Here is a 19,862-nt window from a genome sequence, read left to right on the forward strand (position 1 = left end):
CTTTCTCGTGCTGCTATATTTACTGCTGGTATAATTCTTAAAATTAAGCACATTAATCCAAGGGCGAAAGTGTGGTGTAGATATTGGAACTGATTTGTTTTAGGAAAACAGCTAACTTCCTGCATTTCAACACGCTTGCCATGGGGCAAAGAGAAAAGTCTGCAGTTTTATAATGCTATTCTACACATTTTTTCATTAGTTTTATAGCTAATTTCCTGCAATTCTTCACATTTTGCCATGGGGGAGAGAGAAAAATGTGCTGTTTTATAGCTCACCTCATGCTATTCTTCACATTATGAGAGAGCATTTTGCAGTTTTCAAGGTAATTTTCTACTACTCTTCACATTTTGCTATAAGGCTGAGAGAAAATGTTGCAGTTTTAAAGTAACAGTCCCATGAAAATCTCACTTTTAAAAGTTCATATTCTGTTAGCTCATACCCAAATAATGTTGTTGACTCATCCTATACTCGTATTGGTGGCCAAAGCATGAATTTGAGAAAAAAACACTTCAAAAACCTCACCTCAAACTTGCATCTCAAACAGACCGTTTAAAAAATGCTTGCTATTTCCTCATAGAGGATGATGTCATCCTCCTGAGGAGGATAAACTGGCCAATCAGCGGTCTACTCGCATGAATATTTTTAATGACCGGTATACACCCACACCATTCTGTTGTTGGGGGTACACCCACACCAATCCAACACAGAAAAGCTGCTTTTTAACATACGTAATTACAGGAAAACTATTTCACTCATATTGTAATTAATTATAGGTCATATTTCACAGAAATCTGGAAACACTGGACAGTTACTTTAAAGTTCGACTTTAGGCAAAACCACAAACATAACGGCTTTAAACAGTATAACTGATCAATGCACTATCATACCACGTCATTTAATGCTTAAAAACTAAAACTAAAATATGAATGAGATATTTAGCTACAGAAGTGCAATTTCTTACCAATCTCTACAGCTTCCGTCCAAAAACAAATCCTGTGAAATGACCTCAACACATACTGGAGGAGTTACTGGCTAGCTACAAGTGGCTAGCTTAGCTAATGAACAAGCTACGTAGGTCGTGGAGCGCATGACCAAAATGACAAATTGATGAACCCCCTAAAGCGTGATGGAAAAGCTGCTTTTTAACATACTTAATTACATTTTATTGTTTGAAATTATACAGTTCTGTTTGAAAATTCAGAAAGAGGAGGAGTTAGACAGTTTTTTGTGCCCAAAGTCAACCTTAAAAGCTAATTTCCTGCAATTCTACACATTTTGCCATTGCTTATGACATGTTCATATGCTATCTGGGGGGGCCCAACTAAAAAATAGAAACATTTAAAGGAATTATTGGGGGGGGGGTGACAAATCGACCTGTTCTAAATATTGGAGTCGCATCATGCAGCCTTAGAATGCATTAGAAATCAAAACATATAGCTTAAGGTTTGTATCACAACTAAAGTTGCATAAATAACTCTAAATTAAGCATATAGGAGGACCTGTTTCAAATTATCACTTTGTTAACCTCGCTCAATACAGAATAGCCGCATGTGCCCTTGGAAATCGTTTGGGAAAAATATATTTTATATTTTATTCAGCTATATTCAATTGTATTCTTCTTACTATAAAATAATATAAAATACTGGCTGTATTTCTGCATTTTGAAAGTTATATATCTTGGAAACTTGATTGCTGACATGCAAAACATTTTGGGACTATATCAACAATTGACTAAAGAAACAAATACCAAAAGTTCGTTTTTGGGTGGAGTTTTCCTTTAATGCAGCTGTTTGTGCCACTGAGATTTTGTTGGGTATAGTTGATACAGTCCATCACCACCACTGACTGAATGATTAGCTATGTAGACCTATTAACAATGTTGTTATATAATCAGTTACTTCGCTTATGTACTCCAATACTGACCTGTAATGAAATATTTAGCTAGATAAAGACAATATTTGTTATTCTATATTCTGCTATATTCTGCTAACGCCACCTGGTGGTGACCAAACAGAATGTTTACCAAAAATTCACTATGACTGGTATTGGTAAACAGGAAGTGTACGTTGAAAATGTTACAACAGAGTAACCTGCGGGTAAACACACTGATATAAAAGCATATGGATTGGTATTTTGTTAGCTTTCATTGGGGGATGGTTAGAGTTACTGTAAATGTGTAAATTAGTATTCAGTCATTCAACCGGGTCAATCAGTACGTTTCGACTTTCTAGCTAGCTAGTCCACACTAGCTAGCATTATTTGTCCGTTGTTTCTAAACGCTTAAAAGGTAGCTAATTACAAAATATGCTAGCTACAGTAGCTCCGAAGCGTCTAGCCAAAGCAAATCTGCAGAGGTGTTGGGATTTCCCTTCGCTGTGGTTACCAATGGTCACGGTGACGCTTTACTTTAGATAGATAGCTAGCTAACGTTAGCTAATTAGATTTGCTCAGATTTAACGCTGCTGCTGTCAGAGAAACATCATGGTAAGTATCGTACACTATCTAAGTCAAGATAAGAGTCATTTATCACAAGTCTCCTAATAAATCCTTGGTCATTCTGAAAGATCCACCCTCTTAAGATGTAATAGTGCTCAATGTAGGTTGTTGAGAGTTAGCTAATTCCTCACAGCAAGATAGCTTCTAGCTAAAGCTTACACCTATTCAAGTGCCAGTCACCCCCATTGACTGCAGTGACATTTGTTTTAAAACCCTAACCTATGTGTTCCTAATCGATACAGGCTAAACAGAAGAAAGGACAGAAGAGTAAGTCCCTCTGATGTTTTTCTTTACCAATTGAAATCATGCACAATACAACTTGAATGGAGACAAGCGCACAGATTCATTCAATATTATGTTTTTGTACTACAGGTTCAATTGATGATATGTTAGGAGACCTGTTGGGAGATGATGGTATGTGTTTACATCCCTACAACAGCTCTATGACCATTCAAACTGACAATTAATTAGTATAATATACTGTAAATACACACTGTGTAGTGAAAAGGCTTCTCAACAGCTTCTACCCTCAAGCCATAAGACTCCTGAACAGCTAATCATGGCTACCTGGACTATTTGCACTGCCCCCCCCCCACCCCACCCCACCCCACCCCACCCCCCTCTTTTACGCTGCAGCTACTCTGTTTATTATTTATGCATAGTCACTTAAACTCTACCCACATGTACATATACATACATACACTAACTGTAAGTCGCTCTGGATAAGAGCGTCTGCTAAATGACTAAAATGTAAATATTACCTCAACTAGCCGGTGCCCCCGCACATTGACTCTGTACCGGTACCCCCCTGTATATAGCCTCCCTACTGTTATCTTATTTTACTGCTGCTCTTTAGTTATTTGCTTTTATTTTTTTACTTAACACTTTTTTTATTTGACTTTTTCTTTAAAAAACTGCATTGTTGGTTAAGGGCTTGTAAGTAAGCATTTCACTGTAATGTCTACACCTGTTGTATTCGGCGCATGTGGCAAATAACATTTGATTTGATGGTACATTTTTCCTGTTTATTTGTACAGATTTCCCAGTGAAGGCCAAAGCTCCGGCCCGTGAAGCAGGCAGACTAGGACCTCCTCTACCATCACAAAGTGGAAAACGGTGAGTTAACTGGGACTGAAAGAATGTACTGCCAGAACAGAGATTAGTCTCAACTCTTTCTTTGACTTTCTTTCTTGACCATTTAGACAGAGGATACTGTCACAGTCAGCTTGCTAATTCTATGCGTTTCGGTTCTCCAGCTCACTATTGGGCGACGACGACTTCTTCAGCAAACTGGCTGAGGAAGCTGAAAATGATGAGGTGAGTTGGCAGGTCATACATTAAGGATTGCAGGGAGGCAGTTGACTGACTATGCTTTCCTTCATATACATATTTTATCTTCACTTCCAATCCAGGGCTCTGATGTTTCTGAGGCTGATCCCACAGCCTTACTGGAAAGTATGAAGGTAATGATGCCTTGTTCTAATTACAAGTTACTCCAGGCTTTATGTGTGAACATTCATAACCCAGCTGTGTCTGTTCTATCCTTACATAGGACATAGATGATATGGACGCTGATCTCTTTGGATCAAAGAAAAAGCCCAGTTCAGCCCCAGCTCAGAGTAAATGCTCCGGCATTGGAGGACCTACGAAAGATCCTCCTAAATCAGGAAACAAGTTAAAAGGAGGGGGAATCTCAGATGAGCCAGCCATTGAGGAGAAGAAGCCCAGTTCTGCTCCTGCATCCACAGCACGTGGCTACAAGAAGTTCAGCTTCACTGGTGAGCTGACTGTCCTATCTGGTCTCTTTGGCTAGTCTGGCTACACCATGGGTTATCAATGACCCAGGCCAACAAATTTGTATTAATACAATAGAAATATACATAATTGTACATTATTTCTCCCTATTGCTGCATTGCTTCAGATGATGATGATGATCTTGCCCCAACAACTGACAAAAAAGGTACCAAAGCTAAGATGGATGTTACAGTTGGACCTGTGTATACACCAAAAAATATCAGGTCAACTGTAAAAATCCATTAGAGTGGCCCTAAGTGTAGTGAAAATCTGTTACTATTTAAGTAGAGATCTTAACAGACCATAGAGCATATCAATATCAAAACAGTATCCCCAGCTCTGATATCATGTCTGTTGTCTACAGACTTTGATGATCCTTTGGCTGACCTGTTAGATGATCTACCCATAGAAGACAAAAAGGAACCAAAAATCACCAAAAAGGCCCCAGACTCCCCTATCATAAAGAAAAAAGAAACAGGTTGGTGAACTTTTTTGTGTCTTTTATTTGTGTATTTATACATTGTAACATACCCAAAAGAAGAGATAGCCAGAATGTATCAAATGCATACATTTCTCTTGTAGCCTCACCAGCTCCAGTTCCAAAGAAGCGGGATGACCTTACGTTTGATGATGACGAGGATGACCTAATGGATGCATTGGGGTTTGGAGAGAGTCCCAAACAGAGCCCTAAGAAGACGGAGACAGTGCTTGTACCAAAGAAAGAGAGGTAGGGTCTGAAATGCCTCAGTCAACATCACACGTTCCAACCAAGGCTATCACAAAACCTATGGACTATGATAAACCCAACAAAAAGTTCATTTGAAATGCACCCTCCCTGTTCCTCTGCCCTGACTGTCTACCAGCAGTGAGCTCCCTCAGAGAGCACGCACCAGGCTAGATGAGATTCTGGGGCGCGGGACGTCCCCTCACCTTCTGGAGCGCCCTCCAACAGGGGAGAGGAAGGACCCTCCGCAGCAGCAGGAAAAGCAGCAGCAGCAACAACATCAGAAGACCCCCACTACTAAAGGTAGCTAACACCCAATGTTTTTGTACTGAAAGTGTGATGTGGTATTCTTGAATGAATGAAACAAGAGTTTGTTTCCCTTTGTCAGACCCCTTCCTAGAAGAAGACCTGACGTTTGGTTCTTATCAGCCCACACTGGTCACTACACCTGAGGGACGCCACTCACGCAGACAGTCGGTCAGGTAAGTCAGAGCTCAGCAGGAGCCCTCCTCATAGTTTGGTTTGGTCAAAGCCTGGATCAATGCATAGTTCGGTCAATAAAAAAAGTCCATCATATTTGGAGATAATCTGAGTTCCTGAAGTTTATCTATGTAGGCTACTGGACCAGAGTGTATGACAAAGGAAATGGCCACCATCTAAGATTAGCCACTCGTTTTCAGATTCTCCACTGAGGACATCAGTGCCTCTTCTCCTGAGAAGAAACCCAAACCCATCACGCTCACCACTACCTTCCCCCGGCCTGCTGCAGACTGGCTGGGGCTCTCGCAGGATGATGAGGAGGAGGAAGAGAAGGAAAAGCCCCCGCCTGTACCAGAACCCTTGAAGACCCCCTCCTCTTTGTCAGTGGGAAGTAAACCCTCCTCATCTGGCAACCGCATTCCACAGCCATTGACAGAGACCCCAAACACCTCTTCCAAACCCCCCAAGCCAGTAGGACCCAGTGCAGAGGTCTCTGCCAGCCAAAAGGATGAAGATGATTGGCTATCAGGGGCATTGAGCAGGAAGAAGACTCAATCATCCACACGGTCAGAGGAAAAGAAGACAACCCAGGAAGACTTTCTGGGGCTTGGAGATGAGGTGGATCTGGAGTCGTTTCTCAGGTAAGGCTAGGACTAGTGTACTCTACAGGGCAGGCAGGGTCATACCAACACAGTTCTAAAGAAACGCCTACATTAGAAGCGACTGCTTACATCTCAGTATGTTGACATTGATTGTCTGTTACTTCCTCAGTAAACGTGGTTCTTCACCAGCTTCCAGGAGGAAAGATGCATCTACCCCCAACACGGAACCAGGGTATGATCAACCTTCATCTAAATAGCTGTGATGTATAATATTACCACTGCAATATTGCCCCAGTGAGCCATATGAGTTGTGGTGCTTTTGGACATTGAAGTCAGGATTGTATTCCTTCAAGAGATTCTCCTCTGCCCAGGGAGCCCAGCCCTACTGCTCATTCTACCCCATTGAGAGAGGACCAGTCCAGGCCTGGTATGTTACACTCACTCCTATCTTAGAGGACCCAACTAACCATGTCCCTTTCCCTCTACGTTGTGCTATTCAACTTCTAACTCAGGGGAGGCATCTTTTATAACAACCATGTTTTGTTTTTCCAAGCCAAGTCCCTTTCTAGTCATTTGGCTGACCCAGAGCCTACTAGAATGTCTACCCCTATCCCAACTGACCCTCCTGACCAGACACAGGAAACCAATCACATATTCACCGGTGACCCAGATGAGCCAATATGGGCAAAGAGTCATGCCCAGCCCCGACCAGCTCATTCCACTGCTGAAGAAACTGAGCCTATCAGGCAGAATTCACACATAGACCACACCACTCACTCACCAACACCTAAGACCCGTACTGAGCGTGTCTCACATCCACAACCCACAGTCCTGTCAAAGGCATGCATCAGCTCTCCTCTCCCCACAGATACCAGTCGAGCAGTCCACTCATCTCCTCCACAATCACCCACAATAGTCATCCAAAATCCGCCCACCAAACCTCAGCCTTTCCCTTCCTCTCAACCAGTCTCCCCCTTTCCATCCACAGCTGTGTCTGCTAGAGTAGGCTTCTCTCCTGACCAGACCCCAGACCCCTCTCCCCTGCCAACCTCTGCTACTGCTAGCATTAGCATCCCCCTGCCCCAGCAATACCACCCACCAGCCCTGCAGGATCACAGGGGGCCAGGATGGCCAAGTCCAGCAGAGCTGCCCCCTAACTACCCTGTTCAGCAATGGCAGTCTATGTCTGGCCCCATGCCCTATGCTGTGATGCCTGGCTCTATGCGGTGTAGGTACTCTTAGGGAAACATAGGGATAGCTTGTGGACAGTGTAGTCATTTTGAATAATTTTCTAACTGTATTAGTATTTCTGATAGTTTCTTATTAATCACTGCAATTGATGATGGGCAGATTGTCCAGATTGACACATACTGTTCTTGGTTTCCCAGTGCCACAGCAAAGCCAGATGCAGAACACTGCACCTGCTGTCCAACCACAGGTATGTAGAGGCCTTTCTATTTTTAGTTTATATGCCCTAATGTCATTATGGATGATTTATGTTTGGAAACCAGAAGTCACCTTTTTAATTGTTTAACTCTTCCTCTCTTTTAAACAGGTGTCTCTTTCAGCAGACAGTTTTCAACAAATGTTACTACAACAGCAGCAGGTAAAACAAATCTCCAATCACAGTTACTTTTTCATTTAATGGAAACACTTCGCATTTAATTAGTTTTACTAATGTGAACACAGATACCTCAGGTTTTATCAGATGTTCTCTTTTGTGAGTCTTGGGTAACTTGACTTTGGTACCTGTCTCTGTCCGTAGTTGGTGCAGTCCCAGCTGCTGGGGTTAGGGGGAGCTGTGGATGTAGTTGGGCTGCAGAGACAGAAGAGAGAGACTGAGAAGCAGAATGGAGATCTAGCTTTACAGGCACGCATCATCAAACTGGAGGGACAGGTATTTATCAGCTGTCATTTTTACAGTGCTCTTCCTCTTTCTGCCACTTTCATAAACAACATTCAGCTCTGACTACTGCATCTTCTCTTCCAGGTGAGATCTCTACAGCTGGAGCTACACCAGAACCAGATGTTGCTGGAGAGTGTTCAGCAGAGACACAAGCAGGACACTGAGCTCATGGAGAACACACACAGGTATGACAGGAGCTCTGAGACCTATAGAGGTCCTGCCACCACCACACAGACTGAATCACTACCTCTTTACCCAAAAGAGTGTGTGTTGCATCCACCAGGGCTCGTGTGAAGCTGCTTGAGGATTCTGCAGCACAGCGAGAAGCACGGGCACGACAGGAATGCGAGGATCTAGCGGAGCGCCTGGCCACCGCCACGCGTATAGCTGAACAGGAGCGTACAGAGCTGCAGGCACAGCACCAGCGCAGACTGGCCCAAACCCAGCAGGACAGAGACCGAGAGGTGGAGAGACTCAGGGACCTACAGAGGTAGGGGGCTACAAGATACCACATTAGAGAACATGAGATTGTGGCCATCCCTGTATTTTCTCCCTAAAGCCCAGCTATTTTCACTGCTTGTGGATAACAAAATGTATCTTATCTTTATTTCCATAATGTTCCTTAATTTTTCCTTGCTTTGTCACTGTTTCCTTCCTCTAGGAAGTCTATTTTGGAGATGAAGAAAGACCATGAGGATCAGGTCCAGAGGCTGAAGAGATTGAAGGATGAGGAGATTGATGCTGTGACCAGTGCCACATCACAAACCAGGTCACATGCATTTCTACTCAATACTCTTTTTTTTGTACTCCTGAGTGGCGCAGTGGTCTAAGGCACTGCATCGCAGTGCTAACTGTGTCACTAGAGATCCTGGTTCGAATCCAGGCTCTGTCGCAGCCGGCCGCGACCGGGAGACTCATGGGCGGCGCACAATTGGCCCAGCGTCGTCCAGGGTAGGGGAGGGAATGGCCGGCCGGGATGTAGCTCAGTTGATAGAGCATGGCGTTTGCAACGCCAGGGTTGTGGGTTCGATTCCCACGGGGGGCCAGTATAAAAAAATATGTATTCACTAACTGTAAGTCGCTCTGGATAAGAGCGTCTGCTAAATGACTAAAATGTAAATGTAAAAAATGTTTTAACCATACTCTAAGTCTCCAATGTTTGCATAAGAATTATACAGAGGACATGCAACATGTAACCAAACTCGGAACTAACTGTAAGTTGACATCATATAGCCTCTTATTCTGTGTATTGGTGTTGTAGGTCCCTGACAGTGGTGATTGAGCAGATGGAGCATTTCTCCCACAGGCTGGGGGACCTTTCGTCTCGGGTGGAGAGCACCCATGAGAACACAGCTCAGGGGCTGGAGCAAGGGGCACGGCAGAGAGACGAACAGCTCCGAGGTATCATACCACTACTCAGTTTTATGAAAAGAAAACAATGATTTTCATAATAAAGTAGTTTCTATTTATTTTCCATTGAGTCAGTGAGAATGTCCTGATGTTATGTGAAAGTCAGCTTGTCTACTTGTCTCAGTGATGCAGGACCGTCTGGGCCAGCAGCAGAGGGCCATGGCAGAGGAGAGAACAAGGCTCAAAGAAGTCATCGCCAAGATGGACACCCAGCTGGCTGAGCAGCAGAGGCAACTAGAGAAGGTCAGGAGTCACTAAGAGGCTTTGACTGTGCTTTTATGACAGGTCGTCATTGTAAATACGATTTTTCTTAATTGACTTACCTGTATAAATAAAAGGTCAAATAAAATTTATGCCATATCACTCTGGAACAAAATTAATGGGATCGTAATGGAAAACTTGCCTTGAGTGACTTCACTTGAGGTCTTGTGTGTCAACACAGGGCTCCAGACTTACATTTTCCCCTGGTTGCACTGCTGCCAGTAACGTTTTCTTTTGGTGGCACCCCCCAAAAAAAATCTGCAGTGTCACAATAGAGTACATTTGAGTCATCATCTTATAATAAAGCATTGTGAATGACTTTAAGTGTAATAGACAAAGTTATTCAATAAATAAGTTGTTACATCTAACATGTCCAAGCAATATTTTTTTATGCAACCTAGTCCACAAGTACACTATTTTTGTTAGATTTTACTGTCGATCTCCAGAAATGTCTGCGTGTTTTGTTCAATAGAGATGAATTTGCCTTCATCTTTGTGCGAAATATGATATAGGCCTAATTCAATTGGTGCTAATTCACCACCTAAGGAAGTGGAAACTCAACACATTAGCTAGATCGCCAACTCTAAATATAACACCCACTGCTAGTAGCATGTATTAATCTAACAGTAAATGTAATGTCCTAAAAAAAATTTTGCAATGAGGCCTAGTGCACTTAGCGATGGCCGATGCGCAATTTCGCACAGCTCAATAATCATTGTTAAGAATTATACCTACAGAAAGCGGAGACCCTCCTCCATTTTTAATATGGACAACTAGCTTGCTTCCAAAGTTGTTATTTTCTCCACAACTGTATTTTGAAATGTTATACAATCCCGAGGGGCACACAAGGGGGAGAGTGAGTGAGAGGATCGCTCATTACAGCAGCCGGCCCCACCGAAACGGGCAGGCAGTGATTCAATAGGAATCAAGAGGATAACGCACTTTACTGTTTAACAAATTCATGGTTTTATCCGCCCCAAAAATAGAACATTTTGATTGAGGTGACCAGGTAGAAGGTGCAGCTCGCACCAGTGCCACCAACAAAAAAATGTACTTGCACAGCCAAGTCAAAGGGTCGCAAAATGCAACTAAATGGTCACATTCTGAAGCCCTGTAACATTTTATTCACAAAGATAGGTTTGTTCTTGCATAAATGGTTCGCTTTTCCTTCCATTTCCCCAGAATGTTGAATATGATGATTGTGTGTTGTAGGAGCGCTGGAGGGTGAATGCGGAGCAGGCTAAGGCTGACTCATCTCAGAGAGGCCTGGACGAGGAGAGACGCTCTCTGACTCAGCACATCAACATGGAGAGAGAGGAGCTGGAGAGGGCAAAAGTAAGACAGAGAGATACACTGAGAGAGAAATGGTAAACGATGTCTGCCAGATCTCTCCTTAACATGTATAATTTAGATTAGAAGACCCCCATCGATCCCTCGCTACTCCCCCTTTCTCCATGTCTAGAGTGCCCTGTTGGAGGAGCAGCAGCAGGTAATGCAGCGCTGTGCGGAGGAGAGGAGGACGCTGGCGGCTGAGTGGACACAGTTCCACGCCCAGGAGAAGCAGAGGCAGGACCGGGCAGAGCGGGAGGCCAGCCGGGCGCTGGAGAGGGATGCCCACAGAGAGGGCTCCATCATCAGCATGGCACAGGTACTGCAGACTAGGGGCCAGGATAGGACAGCATGCAAAATGCCAGTGTTTTTTGTTACTAGGCAAGTCAGTTAAGAACAAAATCGTATTTACAATGACGGCCTACCCGTTTTACCATGTACTAGTTCAGGTAATGGAGTGCACTCTACCCAGTCGTCATTACATTTCACTCACTTATTGATCTCAAGCAATTGAGATTTGCAGAGCTCTGAAGCAGGCCCAGTCTTCTCTGTAATCACCAGGAACAGGTGGACCTGAAGCTGCGTGCTGGGGAGCTGAAGCAGCGTGAGGAGGCTGTAGTGCGGGAGAGGGAGGCTCTGGAGAGACAGAGGGAGGAGCTGGACAGGGAGAAGGAGAGGCTGAGTGGTACAGGCCTGCGGCTGAAGACACGCGCCCAGGAGGTGGAGGCCTTCAGTAAGGTCTGGACCACAACACCTCACTACAATCACTATTAGCTAGCTACGGTGTGTATCACTGGGTTGAGACACACACGCAGGTTGTCAATTATGTATATAAATAATTGGTTGTTGTATGCGATAAAGTGGAGGTAGCACAATGTTGTGACCGGGCACCTTGCTCTGGTGTTTGCAGCTGGCGTCAGAGAAGTTTGAGGAGGGGGAGAAGGCCCTGCAGGAGGCCAGACAGGTGGAGACGGAGCACCAGACCAGGCTGAGGAGCATCCACTCCCAGATGGAGAGACTGAGACAGCAGGAGCAACACCTCCATCAGGTCAATAAGTGGATGGTATACCAGACAATCTCAGAACTCAAGGCCATTTGATAGTGTTCCAGCAGAGGAGCTATAGGACAGGCACATTATGGTTGGAATGGTAACATTGATGCTGTTCCATTTTTCCATTCTAGCCATTAATGAGCCTGTCCTATAGCTCCTCCGAAGTGTACAAATCAAATGTAACCCATCCGTCCTGCACCAGGCTCATTGAAATGTCCCGTTCTACAGGAGAGAATGAAGATGACAGAGCAGCGTAGAGAAGTGGAGAGACTGAAGCACAGCCTTCCAGTCACTCCTTTTCCTCAATCTATGGCCCCCATATTCACAGGTGGGCTGAGCCCTTAAAACATTTTCCCATGCATTAACACTCAGAACAGTATCTTTTACAATATTTTGATACTGCAGTTATCCTTTTACTGTAGCAGACGTCAGCCCAGTGTTGTCAGTACCGCAGATTGCGTCAACCCAGGCTGTTCCCCAGCCCTCACTCCTGTTCGCCGGTCCTGGTTCTACGGAGCTCCAGGCCAGATTGGCCCTGCTCAGGCACACAGCAGAGAAGGTAACTAATGCATTACTAACCAAATTGAGTGTGCTTACAATCAGTTTAAAGCATTTTACAACACGCCGGTCTGAAAGTTACCCTTGATGTGTTAGTAAAGATGGAACAAGCAGATTACTTTCAAAAATCTTTATTGTAGATAGAAATGTACTTGTTTTATCCTCTTAGGATCGTGACTTTCTGCAGGACGAGCAGTTCTTCTTGGACACACTCAAGAAAGCACCTTACAATTCAGCCTTTCACACAGATTAACTGTGCAGGGGTTTAGAGCCCCGTGACATCCTGGTTTTAAGTACTTCAATGTGCCATTAAACTTGACATTTTCTAATATGTTTGCATTGAACTTGTTTATTTTAGTCAGTCACTGATCAGTCATTTGGTGAATTTCAGTTCTTGAATCCTGTTCTTGGCACCACTTTCACCCTATGACCTAAAATGAAAAACATCTAGTAAGCCAAGGAAGGGTTCCAGCAGTCAACTGTTATCTTACAAAAACAGAAATTGAGTACATATGGATCTCCCATCAAGCCTCAGGGGTTTCAGTAAGTCAACACTGCTGTTCAGACAGGGATAACGTGTTTCATCACAGGCTTGTTACCCTCTTCACATCTGCACCTCTATTTCTCAAACCATCTAATCATCAGCCATAAGACTAATTCAGTTCATGGCCAAAGTAGTAGTTACCTGATCTCATTCCATTGGAGTTACTTGTATTTTCAGGGGGTCACATCCAGGTTTGTAGACCTGTAGAGAAATGTCCCATGTTTTTAATTTGGTTCAATGCTACAATTGCCAAAAGCATGGCAACATTCAGGGCTGTGGATTTCTCAGAGCAGCTTTATCCAGCGTCAGTTATCGCATCAGACGGCACTTCCTATGCAGCAATTTCATCACTGAAACCACAGGCACCATTATGTCCAGTGTAAAGTAAACCCAAAACATAGATGAGCACTTACCAATCAACTGTCCCCTTGACCCTCTGGCACTATAAAAAAAATATATATATTAATACATGTTCATCATTAAATACTTTAATCATTATCCCACAATATGAATCTCCCATCAAGTCTCAGGGGTTTCAATAGGTCAACACTGTTCTTCTGACAGGGATAACATGTTTCATCACAGACTTGTTACTTACACCATCCACAGCTTAACTACCATTACCATCAGCAATCTGACCAACGCTTAATGTCCAAAGTAGTGGTTACCTGCTCTCATGGGAGTAACTTCATTGAATCATTTTCATGGCATCACACCCAGGTTGGCAGATCTGTAAAAGAAATGACCATGTTAGTTTGGTTCTCATTACCACAATTGTCAAAAGCATGTGTACATTCAGGGCTGTGCATTTCTCAGAGCAGCTTCAGCCAGCGTCAGTTATCGCATCAGATGGCACTTCCTATGCAGCAATTTCATCACTGAAACTACAGGCACCATTATGTCTATAGTGCATAGTAAAACTAAAGAATGTCTACTGGATCAATTCAATGATCTTTGAGTCACAAGAGACCATAGAGGCTCTATCTAAGCACTTACCAATCAACTGTCCCTTCACCCGCCGAGGCCACAGCACTATAAGAATATATTTCATCAATATTAGTCCATTACTGCATGACTTCAATTAATCATTTAGCAGACGCTCTTATCCAGAGCGACTTAGTTAGTGCATACATTTCTTTATACTGGCCCCCCGTGGGAATCGAACCCACAACCCTGGCGTTGCAAACGCCATGCTCTACCAACTGAGCTACATCCCTGCCGGCCATTCCCTCCCCTAACCTGGACGACGCTGGGCCAATTGTGCGCCACCCCATGGTCTCCCGGTCGCGGCCGGCTACAACAGAGCCTGGATTCGAACTAGGATCTCTAGTGCCTTAGACCACTACGCCACTCGGGAGCAGGGACGGCCTGTTCAATAGGGCGATATGGGCGACGCACTGCCAAACGGGAAAAGGAAGGGATTTTTTTTCTAATCAATTATATCACGGCAACAGTAGTTATCAGTGTTGTAATCTATACGTCTGATCTGCCACAGTGCCACACTGCCACTAAATGTCGAATCAGGCTAAAGTCGTGCTTCAAATGGCTCCACCCCCTTTTGGGGCGATTTCAGTCAGATTGAAAATCGCCCAGAACTTCTGTCATAGACTCCCATGTAAAATCTATTTTTTTCAAATTTCAGAGCCTTCAATACAATCTCAATGGGTGTCTGTGGGCTTGCACTTACGCGCTTTCGTCACATGAACGTAACTAAGAAAAGAGAGGGTAGCAGCGTCAATCAATTCACTACTACTATCAACATGGCTAGGCTTCAGTGCAACTCGATTGTGTCTTTGAAAGAATTTCCTTTTTGTCGGCGAACAAATGAAGATAAATTGGCAACGAAACAATTAGGACCTCCCAGACCAAATTTAATAATTCAACAGGTTTCTACTAAAGGGGGGAAGTCCTACACCCGAGGATTTTCCAAAAAATGGTACGAACGAAAAAATAACATTGCCACTCAACTGGATGAGGGATACAGGCTAGCTGTCCGCCGCCACAACGATGAGGTTAGTGTTGATAATCACAAGTTTACTGGAGAACTGAGACCAAGTAGAGACTTTGGACAGGGTGGATATGGTTATATTGCGATATTGTCAATACAGTATATCGTAAAGTATCACTATGTAACTCGATTTCTTTCACCCCAATCCCTCAAATTAACGGTAAATAACTGAATTGTTTGCCCCACATTTAGCTAAGATGATTAGCTAGCCAGCTAAAATGTTTTATTTAGTTAGCAGTCGCATCTACAATAGTTTACTGTCAATAACATGTCTCCAAAAATGACGTGGTGTCTCCAATTGTGTTGACATTTTACAATTGCGATGCGCATCCATGAGTATCCACTTTCTGTAGCTCAGCTGGTAGAGCACGGCGCTTGTAACGCCAAGGTAGTGGGTTCGATCCCCGGGACCACCCATACACAAAAATGTATGCACGCATGACTGTAAGTCGCTTTGGATAAAAGCGTCTGCTAAATGGCATATTATTATTATTATTATTATTATTATTCCAGCCTTGTGTAGGTCTCCAATTTTGTCCCTGACATCCTTGGAGAGCTCTTTGGTCTTGGCCATGGTGGAGAGTTTGGAATCTGATTGATTGATTGCTTCTGTGGACAGGTGTCTTTTATACAGGTAACAAGCTGAGATTAGGAGCACTCCCTGAGATCAGTCAATAAATGATTCTGGTATTGACTTATATGCTGCCCCTGTCTTCATGTTGTTGCTGGACATATCTTTTTAAAAATGTGTGTAGGTCACCTAAATCATCAGAAAAATTGCCCCTCCTGAGAATTTTTTCAGGAGCCGCCACTGCTCGGGAGATGTAATCATGATCTTGCTATGCAACATAGCTACATTTAACCTTGAGAAACTATTCCACACAATACATTATTCACTCACTCAACTGACCCAAACTAAGCATTACTGCCAAAACGTACCCATTCAAATCATATGAATCTCCCATCAAGCCTCAGGGGTTTCAGTAAGTCAACACTTGTTCAGACAGGGATAACTTGTTTCATCACAGGCTTGTTAATTAAGCATCTACATCCTTTACATCTGTTCAAACCATCTGACTATCACCAAACTGCCCAATTTAAAGCTGGTCAAACGAGAATGGAGATTGTTTTACCTCGAGTGGACCCAGGCCATAGGACTTCTGACGTCAGTCCACATCAGTTAAGATGGGAGTCCGTTCAAATCGCTCTGAAAGGTGCAGACAAAGATCAGACGGATAGGTCTCCTGTAGCTCAGTTGGTAGAGCATGGCGCTTGCAACGCCAGGGTTGTGGGTTCGTTTCCCACGGGGGGCCAGTATGATAAATGTATACACTCACTAACTGTAAGTCACTCTGGATAAGAGCGTCTACTAAATGACTCAAATGCAAATGTACATTGTAGCTAACCACCTGCAAGAAGATACAATTTACAGTGGAAACGATGTAGCTAACAGTTTCTGCGCTAGTAAATTAATCATAACTCGCTTAAGTGTGCCGTAAATGTTGGCGCAGGCCACGTTTCCCCACCTCAGGCGACCTGCACAACACTAAACATAATGCCTCCAACACTAAAACCTATTAGGTGATAAGAAAAATCAGTTATCGTATGTTCTAACCTGAGCTACAGAAACACCAGGGTTCTACAATTTTATTTAAACAGGCAAGGCCTAGACTTTTGGTTAGAAAGTTAGCTAACGTTAGCTTGTCGTGTGGCTAGCAGTTAGCGAACTAGCTACTTCTGCACGTGGCTAAAATTCAGTGGTTACTTACAATTTACATTCATGGTGGCTGGTCGACATTCGAGCTCGTAGACCGTTTTTGAAGCATTATGCTATGATGAGTTAAGGCAGATAGTTAGCCCCAAAAAATTTAATCGACCAGACAGTCTCTGCAGTCCATATGTTCAGTGTTTGAAAAGCGTGTGAAAGACTGAATTTGTTCTTATGGTAGGTATTTATAAATGTCAATACGTCATGCCCCCCATGTGACCAATCTTGGACCAGTAGGGAGAGGGTTTTGCATTTTCCAGCGCAGACTTAAAGTGGCGCACTTATCCGGAGGGCTACACATTTAGCGGTTGGATTGGGTGACTTAATTTCTTAATCAGTGATTGCAATCTGTCTCACTGAATGCACCTATTAATACATATTTGTGATTTCATTTACATATTTTTATTCTTTCTTTGCCCTCTGCAGCAAGCCAGTGTCCCTTGGTGCACATTTACGCACGTGTGGCAGACTGGGGGGCATGAACTCCAGGACATAGCAGGCATATATCCGACTTTGTGAAATAATAATGGAAACACACTACCAGTCAAAAGTTTGGACACACCTACTCATTCAAGGGTTTTGCTTTATTTGTACTATTTTTTACTTTGTAGAATAATAGTAAAGACATCAAAACTATGAAATAACACATATGGAATCATGTAGTAACCAAAAAAGTGTTAAACAAATACAAATATTTTATATTTGAGATTCTTCAAATAGCCACCCTTTGCCTTGATGACAGCTTTGCACACTCTTGGCATTCTCTCAACCAACCTGGAATGGATTTCAATTAATAGGTGTGAATTCTTAAAAGTTAATTTGTGGAATTTCTTTCCTTCTTAATGTGTTTCAGCCAATCAGTTGTGTTGTGACAAGGCAGTAGATAGCCGTATTCGGTAAAAGACCAAGTCCATATTATGGCAAGAACAGCTCAAATAAGCAGAGAGAAACGACAGTCCATCATTACTTTAAGACATGAAGGTCAGTCAATACGGAACATTTCAAGAACTTTGAAAGTTTATTCAAGTGCAGCCGCAAAAACCATCAAGCACAATGATGAAACTGGCTCTCATGAGGGCCGCCACAAGAATGGAAGACCCAGAGTTACCTCTGCTTGTCACGACTTCCGCAGAGGCTGCCCCCCCCCCTCCTGGTTCGGTCAGGCTTCGGCGTTTGTCGTCACCGGAGTACTAGCTACTGCCGATCCCATTCTCATCACTCCACTTGTCATCTCTTGTCAATCACACACACCTGGTGCTCATTCCCCTAATTAGTATGTGTATAAGTGTTGCCTCTGTTCCCCTTGTCTTTGTGAGTGATTGTTTGTTGTGAGAGCGTGTAGCTCGGTTGAGCTACTATTCACTGTGTTTATGCAAAGGTGGATGTTTTCCCTTGTAATAGTTTTGTTTGACACTTTGGGTGTTTGATTTATGTAAACGGAATAAACTCTGGACTTCGGTATTTTACCTCCTGCGCCTGACTCCTTCATTCACACCTCGTCACACTGCTGCAGAGGATAAGTTCATTAGAGTTACCAGCCTCAGAAATTGCAGCCCAAATAAATGCTTCACAGTTCAAGTCACAGACACATCTCAACATCAACTGTTCAGAGGGGACTGTGTGAATCAGGCCTTCATGGTCCAATTGCTGCAAAGATACCACTACTAAAGGACACCAATACAAAATAGACCTGCTTGGACCAAGATACATGAGCAATGGACATTAGACCGGTGGAAATGTGTCCTTTGGTCTGGAGTCCAAATTGGAGATTTTTGGTTCCAACCGCCGTGTCTTTGTGAGATGTGGCGTGGGTGAACGGATGATCTCCGCATGTGTAGTTCCCACCATAAAGCATGGAGGAGGAGGTGTTATGGTGTGGGGGTGCCCTGCTGGTGACACTGTCTGTGATTTATTTAGAATTCAAGGCACACTTAACCAGCATGGCTACCACAGCATTCTGCAGCGATATGCCATCCCATCTGGTTTGGGCTTAGTGGGACTATAATTTGTTTTTCAACAGGACAATGACCCAACACACCTCCAGGCTGTGTAAGGGCTATTTGGCCAAGAAGGAGAGTGATGGAGTGCTGCATCAGATAACCTGGCCTCCACAATCCCCTGACCTCAATCCAATTGAGATGGTTTGGGATGAGTCGGACCGCAGAGTGAAGGAAAAGCAGCCAACAAGTGCTCAGCATATGTGGGAACTCCTTCAAGACTGTTGGAAAAGCATTCCAGGTGAAGCTGGTAGAGAGAATGCCAAGAGTGTGCAAAGCTGTCATTAAGGCAAAGGGTGGCTATTTGAAGAATCTCAAATATAAAATATATTTTGATTTGTTTAACACTTTTTTTGGTTACTACATGATTCCATATGTGTTCTTTCATTGTTTTGATGTCTTCACTATTATTCTACAATGTAGAAAATAGTAAAAATTAAGAAAAACCCTTGAATTAGTAGGTGTGTCGAAACTTTTGACTGGTACTGTATATACACAAGTAGTCTAGACCTAAATGATTGATTTGAACAACATGATGAGATATTCTGACCATATAGCCTACAAATAGACAAATGAGAGCCTTGGTTTAAAAATACCTAATTGCATTTGGTGAGGCTATAAGAGAGTAATTAATCTAAAGCATTGCATCTCGTCTTTCCTAATAATATTCTAACATCAATAGATCGCATTATTTGCTAGTGGTAAAATGGGGCCTTGAAGTAGCCTAGCCTATTCATTATCCATGAGGTAAATAGCAAAGTGGTAAATAAGCCTAACTGATAAACAATGTAACCAGTAGCCTGCAGCAAAATGGGTTATGGTAATATTTGCTCAAGATGCAAAACATGTATTACATTCCATGAGAATGGGTGGATTCCTGACATGAGGCATCCTTGTCCAACTTTGATTTCTCAGTGTGTGTGATTCCCCTTTC

At 43.3% G+C, this 19,862-nt stretch overlaps 1 protein-coding gene, 1 long non-coding RNA gene and 3 other non-coding genes across 14 annotated transcripts; 1 reads left to right on the forward strand and 4 right to left on the reverse strand.

Annotated features, from left to right (window-relative positions):
* The first annotated feature begins 2,054 nt into the window (after positions 1-2,054).
* LOC121568983 (fas-binding factor 1 homolog) lies at positions 2,055-12,942 on the forward strand. Of its 7 annotated transcripts, none has more exons than XM_041879533.1 (30): positions 2,057-2,484; positions 2,739-2,763; positions 2,869-2,910; positions 3,534-3,612; positions 3,753-3,813; positions 3,909-3,959; positions 4,049-4,276; positions 4,417-4,456; positions 4,655-4,768; positions 4,873-5,017; positions 5,154-5,317; positions 5,403-5,496; positions 5,695-6,135; positions 6,266-6,328; positions 6,450-6,523; positions 7,485-7,534; positions 7,652-7,702; positions 7,862-7,993; positions 8,087-8,187; positions 8,286-8,492; positions 8,664-8,771; positions 9,264-9,403; positions 9,537-9,655; positions 10,886-11,008; positions 11,136-11,321; positions 11,564-11,740; positions 11,913-12,050; positions 12,282-12,381; positions 12,479-12,612; positions 12,781-12,942. In XM_041879533.1, exons 1-30 carry the CDS (start codon positions 2,482-2,484, stop codon positions 12,862-12,864), a joined length of 3,474 nt encoding a protein of 1,157 aa, XP_041735467.1. In that variant the 5' UTR covers positions 2,057-2,481; the 3' UTR covers positions 12,865-12,942. The 7 variants fall into 7 exon arrangements, with proteins under 7 accessions (XP_041735471.1, XP_041735470.1, XP_041735467.1 ...); XM_041879534.2 differs by having other exon boundaries at positions 6,468-6,523; positions 12,476-12,612; XM_041879532.2 differs by having other exon boundaries at positions 5,157-5,317; positions 12,476-12,612.
* An 8-nt stretch (positions 12,943-12,950) lies between these two features.
* On the reverse strand, positions 12,951-17,109 carry LOC121568985. Of its 4 annotated transcripts, XR_006001317.1 has the most exons (7): positions 16,933-17,109; positions 16,297-16,370; positions 14,152-14,187; positions 13,824-13,885; positions 13,569-13,597; positions 13,297-13,356; positions 12,951-13,042 (listed from the first exon to the last, which is right to left on the reverse strand). It is a non-coding gene; the product is annotated as an uncharacterized LOC121568985 (long non-coding RNA). The 4 variants fall into 4 exon arrangements; XR_006001319.1 differs by lacking the exon at positions 16,297-16,370; XR_006001320.1 differs by lacking the exon at positions 14,152-14,187.
* Positions 13,438-13,510, reverse strand: LOC121570811. The gene has a single exon (XR_006001550.1). It is a non-coding gene; the product is annotated as a small nucleolar RNA SNORD49 (small nucleolar RNA).
* Positions 13,966-14,038, reverse strand: LOC121570812. The gene has a single exon (XR_006001551.1). It is a non-coding gene; the product is annotated as a small nucleolar RNA SNORD49 (small nucleolar RNA).
* Positions 16,128-16,197, reverse strand: LOC121570810. Its single transcript, XR_006001549.1, has one exon. It is a non-coding gene; the product is annotated as a small nucleolar RNA R38 (small nucleolar RNA).
* Positions 17,110-19,862: the final 2,753 nt, after the last annotated feature.

This window comes from Coregonus clupeaformis, chromosome 7 (assembly GCF_020615455.1).
Source record: "Coregonus clupeaformis isolate EN_2021a chromosome 7, ASM2061545v1, whole genome shotgun sequence".
Lineage (NCBI taxonomy): Eukaryota > Metazoa > Chordata > Actinopteri > Salmoniformes > Salmonidae > Coregonus > Coregonus clupeaformis.